Here is a 10,633-nt window from a genome sequence, read left to right on the forward strand (position 1 = left end):
AACTTAAGTGGGCAGAGCTGGCAGATATGTGGAGCTGGTGGGGGACTAAGAGTAGATGGAGAGCTCGTTTTTACTTCCTATGAACTTAAATTTCTGGTTTGCAAGCCACGTCATGAGTGTGAAAGAAGCAAACATTGCAGCTCTTCTCTAAAAGCAAAACCTAGTTCAGACATCTCAAAGGTGATTGAGATTTTGATAATCCATCGTCTATGTTTCTGTCTATTGAGGTTTCCTGGGTTCTCATCAGTGAACTTATAGGTTGTAGTTGCTAAGATTACATTCATGGCCCATGGTTTTGGAGATCCAAACTGTTGATATGCTGGGTCCCACAGGATAGGGTATGCACCAACTAGATTGCAAGATATCAGCCCTTCTCTATCTTTGACCTTTTCTTTGTTGAATGTGGAAATTTGGAGTTTGATTCTTTCTATCTAAGAAGTTTGATGGATGTTCCCACCCACAACAAGGGCCATCAAATCAATAGTTTGGATTAGCAACCTGCAGGCCTCGCATGGAACTTTTCACTGCAACAAACTATTTAATTGTTGATGAGGACTATAGTTCCTCGTCTTCAATTACTCCCTTTTGTTCAATGTGTTTATTTCATTTTCTGTGTTTTTGTGTTTATGTGTAGTGCTTGTGATAGGGAATGCTATTAGTTTGAAGGCCTATGGTTTTGTTATTTCGTAAGGGAAATAGCGAGTGCCTTAACTTGTTCATTATAATCATATGTACAAAACTATTAGATAGTGCTTGATTGTAATCAACCTATGTAACAATCTATTACATTGTGACGCAGGCAAAGACGTGAGGTCGAGTACCATCTTCCTCAGGGGGATAATTGTTCCGAATTCATGAAACTTCTCTGGACTCCTCACAAAGAAACCTTGAATCCACTAGGAAAAGAAAATAGAAATAATTCTAAAATATTCGAAATAAATTTATTGATGATTGAAATAAACGAGTCTACAACCGTTTAAATAGGGATATCAAGCCTTTAAGGAAGTTTAAGAATTAAACCATAACTAAAACTCTCTAAAATTCGTAACTTACTATAAATAGTAAATTAAGTGTCCTATGTGGCTTAACCACGTTGTTCTCTTAATTTTTCAAAACACTTTTCATGTTGGACACAACTCATAAATCCCAACGAATGAAGAGTTACAATCAAACCAAAACTTACTAAAAATAGTATAATAAATAGGGAATTCGACCGTCGATCTAATGGAATCTCGCAAATTCAGCGTGGGCGACCCAGCACAGCGGGTTGGTTGGCTAAAGTAGCTCGTCCTACCCACCTCTGGCTGGGCCTTCTCTGGTCCATCTTGGACATTAAAGTGTCTGCGAACCGCTCTACATCACATTGCGACTGTGGGAGTTTTTTGCTCTCATCGCGGTCCCAAGCCCGAATAAAGGAAGAGGGTTGCATCGGGTCAGCTGCCGGCATCAAACTTATGCCATAACTTCCATTATGAATCTGAACATAATAGGATTCATGCAGCGAAACCCCAATTAATTGGTATAATCTTAGATGATGGTGGTGATGATGAAATAACAACTGCCTTATAATAGGCATAAAATGTCCAAGTCAAACATAATGCATTTGCGAATGCGTACCAATGGGCCTGTGGACAGATGTTTTTCTCACAAAACCTTAATGCATGCCTTTCTTCATTTTTTCTACCAAACTTACATAAAGACACGAGAAGGGGACCTCAAGCAAGCTATATGATTTTAAGAGCAGAAATATGCATTTGCATTCTAACATAGAAAGCAGTGAAATAAAACAGCAGAATATTATGTATTTCAGTCATAATGAGTCCTTGGTAGTTGATAGCGGGAGCATTTTCGGTAAACAATGAATCATTTTCTTAGGCACAATTGAATATTATGTGCTTCAATCATAAAGAGTCCTTGATAGTTGGTACTGGGATCATTTGCTATAAACATTGAAGTACTTTTTTAGGCACAATCCCAATACATCTAACTGAAAGTCTGTGCGGAAGAGTGAGCCCTCAAGATCTGACGGTCTACATGATATGGAACATCCACAAAGTCAAAGATGAATAGTCCAGATCTAGCAGTTCACCTAATTAACCACTACTAGAGCGGATGGGTCTAAGCGGATGGGTCTAATCACCCCTCTGATTATACGATATAGATGGTCTCAGATTACGATTTATGGCTTAGATAGTCCCAAGGACAACAATTTCCTCTTTTTACTCTCGTTGTTGCTTAATGTGTATTCACGAGAAAGCCTCTTGAGTTTAGATGAGACCAGAAATTATCCGATCTTATCCTATCTCCTCATCTAAATCTTCACGGAAGAAAGAAAAATGATTAATAAAAACAGCCAAATTTATGGGACCCACCCACTAGTGATTGCCCACCAGTGGGCCCCACTGGCCTATTTACAACACTAACCACTTTGAAGTATCTCATACATGGAAATCACAGCTAGGTTACATAGCATGTATCTTCTGTAGACACATGCTTATGCACGTGTTAATCTCTCTCGGAACATAAATAAGGAGAGAACAAGCTGATGTGTACCTTCTTCTTGCCAATACATTGTAGCTGATGCCTCTGTTGATTTGTGACCGTAGGATTTCTGCCAACCACTTGTCTAATATGTCATCCATGTGATAGGTCACGTCTTTGAGCTTTCCCAACCAATCTTTAATACTCTTCCTTCCTAATACTTTGAAAAGAGTCTGTGGAGTTGACTGTGAACCATTAAATTTCCTTTTCAAAGCCATACATGTAGATGATTCATGTGTGGTTTGTGTTGGAATTAACTTGCTTTCCAAGTTTAGCTAGGTAGTTTTTTTAGAAAGTTTCCTTAGAATTAAATCACTGTGTTTCCTGTGTTTGATTGGTGCAATTGGATTACTCCTCTTGATTCTACCCTGCGGTGGACCCCCAACACAAGCATGGTAAGGCGGTCAATAGGTCAGGTTTGTCCAAGACCAAAATAAGTAGGTTCATGCCCTGCTCACTCTTTTGTGCAAGATCCAAGTCATTCACAAGGTGAACCACACCATGTGTGCCATTGTATTTGTGTGGGATGTATCACAAAGATGCCCTTGAAAGCTAAACGAACTGTGCTTCAATCAATAAACAAGCTTGAACAGAGGAGTTCTTGAATTTCAAGTAGAAATAAAAAGAGAGAAAACACCAAGAGAAGAATATCCGAAGGGAGAGTAGATACTTGAGATGATATGGGGTGTCAACCTCCTCTACCTGGCTGAGCAGGAATCTGATGGGATTAGAATTCAATAATGATGCTGGTTCTTCCCAAGAAATGGACTGGAGAACTCAAACAGAGAAGGAACCTTGAAGTTAGGTAGAGAGGGAGGTCTTACCTTGCACTGTGGCACTTCCAAAGAGGGAGGGAGGGAGGACGTTACCTTGCAGTGTGTCACTTTCATAGATTTCCTCTCATTGGATTTTCCTACCATCAATGGTGATGTTGGGGATGTGGGCTATCTTGTTCCAATCTTCTCCAACCTCCTTTCTTGAACTGATCGTACAAGATTTGACAATCTCTGATTTTGAGTTCTTAAAGTGAAATGTGGTGTTGCAGTTTTGAGAGTGCCGATCAACTTGTTGCAGGACTCTATACATTATTGAAAGAGTGACGGGATTGATCCCACTTCCACATTCAACTCCTGAGTTATAGTATCTTACAGTGGCCCAGCTACTTCTGGGTGCCAGTTGAGATGGGGTGACATGTGGTTGTGATCCTAGTCCGGACATGGGCCAAAAACTCTTCACAGTTCACAGTACATATGGCTGGGTCACCTGTTTGTTTGGGTTCATCCATCTAGTTGTCCTCACCATGGATGACAGGAGATTCAAATAAGCATTGATGGGGTGATCCTATCCATCTCTGATCATGGCCTTCAAAACATCGGTTATATATATATATATATAGAGTCATGCTCCCCTGCGCACCTACGCACGTGCGCACCTTTTCACACGTGCCATGGGTGTCTAATCTGAACGGTCCATGTGATGTGGAGTCCCATAAAACCCCATGTAACAAATTTTCACCCCGATATAATATTCTGGTGGGCCATAGCAAAGAGAAATGAAAATCAAGGGAGGAAACTGTTTTCAGTTTTCATGGCCCATCAGAGTTTTAGATCAAAGTAAAACTTGGGCCCGAGGGGTTTCAGGAGGTGTTGCTTCACATGAACGGTTCAGATTTTGGATCCATATCACGTATGATGGATTCTCAAAAAAGTTCGTACGTAGTACGTACGAACTGGTTCGCAGGTGAGCGTTTCCGTATATATATATATATATATGGTTAGATGTTCAACATTCACCACTTGAAAAATGAAAGAAACTTGTGGCTAGGATTGTCTGATAGATACATAGAAACAACATGACAGTGGAACAGATTTGACGTAGAGCGGGTCGCAGACAGTTTCATGTCGACTAGAAAATGCCAAATCATAGGCGACCATCAGAACCTTAAAATAGGCATATCTCACAAACCCATATATGATTTTAGGGTAGGAGAAGCTACTTTAGCCACCCAACCCACTGCGCCAGGATGCCCACGCCGAATTTGCAAGATTCAATCAGATCGAAGGTCGAAAATCCTTTTTTAATTTCGTTTTTACTATTTATAGTAAGTTTTAGTTCGATCATAACTCTTGATCATTTGAGCTTTAGGAGTTGTGCCTACCATGAAAAGGTCTAGAAAATTTCGGGAAATAATGTGGTTAGGCCAAATTGGACACTTACTATTTTTGGCCAAAAACCATGAGGTCTAGTAGAACTCATGACTGTCTATAAATAGTAAGTTTACTATTTATAGTAAGTCACATTTTTAGGGAGTTTGAGTTTTGAGTTTGATTCTGAAACTTCTTCCTAGGTTTGGTATTACTATTTAAAGGGTTGTAAACTCGTTTTATCATCAATCAATTTATTTTTGAATTTATTAGAATTTATTTCTAGTTTCTATTTCTCCTCGTGGATTCTAGGAATCTCCGTGAGGAGTCTAGAGAAACTCCGTGGATTCAGAATACTTATCCTTTGAGGAAGGCGGTGATTGACCTCATCCCATTCATCCCTGTGTCAATATTAAAGATGGGCCCTAATTGTTAGAACTTGGACGATGCAAAGATGTACACAAGGTAGGGTGGTCAATGGGGCAGATCTTTCCAAGACCAGCCCCCAAACTAAACCTTAGGAGCCCAATGACAGGCAAAGACAAGCTGGCCTGAGCCCTGCTCACTCATTTTGTGCAAGATTCACTTAATTCACAAGGTCAGCTATACTGCATTTGTATCATTGTATATATGTGAGATGCATTATGAAAATGCCCTTGAAAACCTAAGGCTGTGTTACAATTAACAAACAGGCTTGAATTTTAGGTCCAGGCTAGATCCTCAAGCCTGATATGCTATTCCAGGTCCGGGCCTAAGCAGGCATAGGCCAGCCTGGTTACTTTTTGCTGACAAGCAGATCCAGACAATTTGGGCAAATCACCTTAGATTACTTAAAATGAAAATATAAGCATATTATAATCACAAATTAAATCTTGGTAAAAAAATATTGTGCATAAATACAAGGTAAGCTGAGCGTAGATTCTTAGAAAATCTTAGAAGGCATACATGGCCTTTAAGGAGAACAACCAAAGGGAATAATGAAGTCCTTTCTCCTCCTGAGATCCAACTGCCTGGCATTAGAATTCCTGGTGGCTATAATGAACTCCTTTCTCTTCCTGAGATCCAACTGCCTGCCACACCAAGGATAAAGATTGGAAGCAAGAAATGAGAGAGAGAGAGAGAGAGAGAGAGAGAGAGAGCAAAGAAATACCTGAAGGGAGACAAGATTCTTTGGATGATATGTGCAGTCAAACTCTTCTTCCTAGCTTTCGGCGGAATTGAATGACATTCCTGGTGGCTATAATGAAGTTGGTTCTACCAAGAAAGGGAATGGACAACTCAAACAGTGAAGGAACCATGGAGTTACCCTTGATTGGTTGATCTACAACATCCGTATGGAAGAAAGGAAAGAATGTCCTGAGATTCATCTGCCTGAAACACCAAGAATAAGATTAGAAGCAAGGAGAGAGAGAGAGAGAGAGAGAGAGAGAGAGAGAGAGAGAGAGAGAGAGAGAGAGAGAGAGAGAGAGTCTTACATTGTGCTACTTTGAGGGAGTTCTTCTGTCATTGGATTTTTCTCCCATCAATCGTGATGCTGGGGATGTGGGCTATCTTGTTCCAGTCTTCTCCTACCTCCTTCTGACATCGATTGTCTAAGATTGGACAATCTCTGATTTTGAGTTCCTGAAGTGAAGTGAGGTGCTGTAGTTCTGGCAATGCCTTTAACATATCACAGGACTCAATACATAATTGAAAGAGAGATGGGATTGACCCAGCTCCTACATTCAACTCCCATTCCTCCCAAATGTACATACGTTCGAAGAGAAGAATCTCTAGTTTGGGGAATGTTCCGGTGATTCCACCATGGTTGCTCCCACAAAACTCACTGCCCACCTGTCTCACTTCAAACATGGCCTTTATCTTAAGCCATTTAAGGGACGGCAGTTTCCCAAGTGCAGGCATCTGTCTGCATCGGCAATACAATAATTGCACCTTGGTAAGATTGGAATACAATGAACAATCTTCCATCCAACTTGGGAATTGGTGACCGATGTAATCCGACATGGTAAGATCTCTTAGGTTTTGATGAGGTTGAAGGCCTTCAAACACACCCTCCACCTGCTCCACCTCACTTCCTATGTGTGTTTCAAGACACATCCAAGCCTTACATGACAATTGCAAGGTGTGGAGGTTCTGCTTGTTCTCCAATTTTTCCTCGTTAGCCTCATCTCTACTTGCTACTCTGTTTAAGCATGTTATTTCTAGCTCCCCCTGAAGAAGGTTAAGGTCTTTCAAATCTGTAATTTTACATCCTCTCTCAACCCCTGGAACAAACTTAGTTAATGTTCGAAGCGATGTTAACCCGCCCATGCCTTCCGGTAAGTACTCCAAGTAGGTACCTTCAGTTTCAAGATGTCTTAGTTTAATCAGTTTCACAATCCTTTTAGGGAGTTTTCTAAGATTACAGCAATGATTAAGCTTTAAGGTCTGCAAAAGACACAGGCTACTTATGAATTCTGGCAATTCTTGTATTTCAGTAGCAGACAAGTCGAGGTATCGCAGAAGCTTCAAGTTCTGCAATGAATTTGGGAGCCTTTTTATTCTGCTGCCGCTCAAATCCAATGCTCTCAGATGTTTTAATCTGCGGAAAAAATGATTAGAAATGCTGGGAACTTTTGACCATCCGATGAGTAGGAGTGTCCGTAAATTACCGACCTTGTATATGAAGGAAGGAATGGATTCTACATTCCCATTGCAAATCCATGACGCATGGCGAGCCTTTGCAAGGTGACTCTTCGGTGTTTTCTCTTGTATGATGAAACACTCACCCATTATAGATTTGCAAAGATCATGGATCATGTCATGCATTGTGCAATACTTTGCATAACCATCTTCATCTGTCTCTATGATTTGAAACAAAGACCGCCTCATTAAATCATCGAAATAAGAACCACCTAACCTCTCCATCTCCACTCTTCCCTTTGGGAGAATGAAACCTTGGGCCATCCACAACTTGATTAGCTTGTCCTTCTCTATCAAATGATCCTTTGGAAATATGGAACAAAAAGCAAAGCACTGCTTCAAATGCTGGGGCAAATCATGGAAGCTCACTGATAGAGAGGGTGCAATTTTTTCAGCATCCAATGAATCCCATGTCCCTTCTTCTAAGACAGACTGCCTGTCCCGTACATCTGTTTTGCTGCGCAGGGCAATTCCTATAGCCTTCACCAGGAGAGGAATTCCTCGGCAATTGATCACAATTTCTCTACCCAATGCCTCTAACTTGACAAGCTCATCCCCTCTTCTTCCTCCGGAGAAAGCTCTGTGGCTGAACAACGACCAGCAATCATTCTGGAACAATGGTTGCAGTTCATGCATCATGGTAGGGGCGAATGTTTTCGTGACATGCTCATTACGAGTGGTGACTAAAATTCTGCTTCCTTTCGCGGCTTCCTTGAGCGAAATCATGAGCCTTTCCCACCTGTCTTCATCAATGTTGCGAACACCATCCAGCACGAGCAGAAACTGCTTCTGTTGTAACACAACTTGCACTGTTGGTTGCAAATCTTCCAACGACGACGCCACACTGTGTAGTAACTTCTTGTGTAACTCGAATTCTGAAAATTTCATTCCACTAATTTTAATGATCGCCAAATAGACCCGCATCACATCGAAATCATGAGGCAAACTCACCCAAATCGTTTCATCGAAGTGCCTCTTAACCCTCTCATCCTTGCAGACTACTTGAGCGAGAGCGGTTTTGCCAATTCCACCCATGCCGACAATAGAAATAACTGGGATGCCCTCCTCATTGCTGTTGCCCTCACTTAACAACCAACTGACAATTCTCTCCTTATCTCTCTCCCTACCGAAAATCTCAGTTTCATCTATCAACGAACTTGTTTCCATCGTGTCTAACTCGACAATTCCCCCTTCTTCCCTGAATTCTCTGAAAAAGAATCTATCCTTGTGTTCATTGATCTCGTCTAACCTTCTGCTAATTGCGTTTATTCGTCGTCCGGTCTTAACTTGAAACGTGACCCTGTCGAAACAGAAACAAGGTGAGAATGAGTGAGCAGATACCGTCCCATCTCCAGAGCTAGTGTCATCATCACAACCGTCGATCACCACCTTCCACTCTTCTAAAACATCATCAATGTCATAGGCCACATCTTTGAGCTTTTCTAACCAGTTTCTTACCTGTTCATCCTTCACTTGCCGCTTCTCTGCATCGCTGAGTGCCGCTTGAAGAGATTCAAAGGTACGTGAGAGCTTTTCAAGATCTTTCTTAACACCCACTAAAGAGCTCAGCTCTTGCACGGCCGCAGAGCCCAAACTCTCCACGACTAATGAAACCAGTCCATCTGCCATGATTTAAACCAAAGAAGAAGCTGAAAGCTGAAAATCAATAGAGCGGGCAGAGCTAGGCTAGGGTAATGCTCTCAAAACTGAGTAGAGAAGAATCCATGGAGGTTCAGGTCGTCAGGTCAACCCAATGGTGGAACTTGTGTTGATTTCTGGGAATTTGACCGTACTGTCCTCCATGTATGCTCAAATTCCCTAAGGAGATTCAACGTTCCAAATATTCCGAAGGTGGCCTTCTGACAAGCTTCGGGAAAACCTTTGGACCAAAATGCCCATGTCCTTCGTTCGGTAGTTGTATGGTTTTTTAGTAGGTAAGAAGTTATATCATTTTTAATGCTAAGAAAGTGATGTGGACGGAAACCTTTTTTCGGGCGTGGGCAAGGCCCAACTCATAGGGCCCACATTGATGTGTGTGTATAATCCATGCCGCCCATCCTTTTTGCCTTGTTATTTTAGGGCTAGGGCCCAAATATCAGCCGGATCCAGTGCTCGTGTGGGCCACATAATAGAAAATAATGGTGACTCTAGCACCCACTGTTGAAACTTTCTAGGCTCACTGCAATGTTTGTTAGAAGTGGACACTGCCCAAGTCAGGACTTTTTGGCACCACAGCGAGGTGGTCGACAAGGTGGATGGAACGGATCACCCCATTGTGGGCTTTGACTCATATTATTTAAAAATAATCAAGTTATTAATTATATTAACCTGACAACCACGACCCTTACTACATTACAACCACGACCCTTACCACATTACAACTATGACCCATACCATATTATATGGGGTCGCAGTTGTCCTGTTGTATGGGTCGCAGTTGTCATGTTATATGGGTTGCAGTTGTATGGATCGTAGTTGTCCTATTATAGAGGTCGTAGTTGTCCTGTTATATGAGTTATGGTTGTCTTGGATCATGGTTACCATGTTATATTGGCCATGGTTATCTTGTTATATAGGTCGTGGTTATAATGTGACGTGTGGAGTTCATAAGGGTCAAGGTTGCCATCTGACGTGGACCCCACCTTGATGTATATCTTTAATCCACGCCGTTGACTACCTTCTCCATATTATTTTATGCTATGAGCCAAAAAATGAGATAGATTCGAGTCCCAAGTGGACCGTACCGAGGGAAACAAAATCCCATTGTTGGAACTTTTTAAGGCCTACTGTTGTGTGTATATGTGATGGAACTACCCAACATTGGATTCCTTTGATTTTCAGAGAGTTGGCAAACATAATAGATGGAAAAGATTATCCACTTGTGGACCCCACATAACAGAAAATAAAAACACATACAAGAAGAAAGAAATATAAAAATAAAAGAAAGTGTCATGTTATGTAGGTCGTGATTGTTATGTTTGATGGGGTCGTAGTTGTCCTGTTATATGGGTTGCAGTTGTCTTGTTATATGCCTGTTATATGGGTCGCAGTTGTCATGTTATATGAGTCGCAATTATATGGGCGCAGTTGTCCTGTTATATGGGTCGCGATTATCCTGTTATATAGATCGTAGTTGTCTGTTACATGGGTCACAATTATCCTGTTATATGGGTCGTAGTTGTTATATTATATGGGTCGTAGTTGTCATGGGTCATAGTTGCCCTGTTATATGAGTTGTAGTTGTCCTGTTAGATGGGTCGTAGTTG

At 41.3% G+C, this 10,633-nt stretch overlaps 1 protein-coding gene across 2 annotated transcripts; it reads right to left on the reverse strand.

Moving 5' to 3' along the window:
- Positions 1-5,640: 5,640 nt before the first annotated feature.
- Positions 5,641-9,080, reverse strand: LOC131251134 (putative disease resistance protein RGA3). Of its 2 annotated transcripts, none has more exons than XM_058251667.1 (2): positions 6,161-9,080; positions 5,641-5,755 (listed from the first exon to the last, which is right to left on the reverse strand). In XM_058251667.1, exon 1 carries the CDS (start codon positions 8,994-8,996, stop codon positions 6,189-6,191), a length of 2,808 nt encoding a protein of 935 aa, XP_058107650.1. In that variant the 5' UTR covers positions 8,997-9,080; the 3' UTR covers positions 5,641-5,755; positions 6,161-6,188. The 2 variants fall into 2 exon arrangements, with proteins under 2 accessions (XP_058107650.1, XP_058107651.1); XM_058251668.1 differs by having other exon boundaries at positions 5,660-5,695.
- Between the last annotated feature and the right edge of the window lie 1,553 nt (positions 9,081-10,633).

Source organism: Magnolia sinica, chromosome 7, assembly GCF_029962835.1.
Source record: "Magnolia sinica isolate HGM2019 chromosome 7, MsV1, whole genome shotgun sequence".
Classification (NCBI taxonomy): domain Eukaryota; kingdom Viridiplantae; phylum Streptophyta; class Magnoliopsida; order Magnoliales; family Magnoliaceae; genus Magnolia; species Magnolia sinica.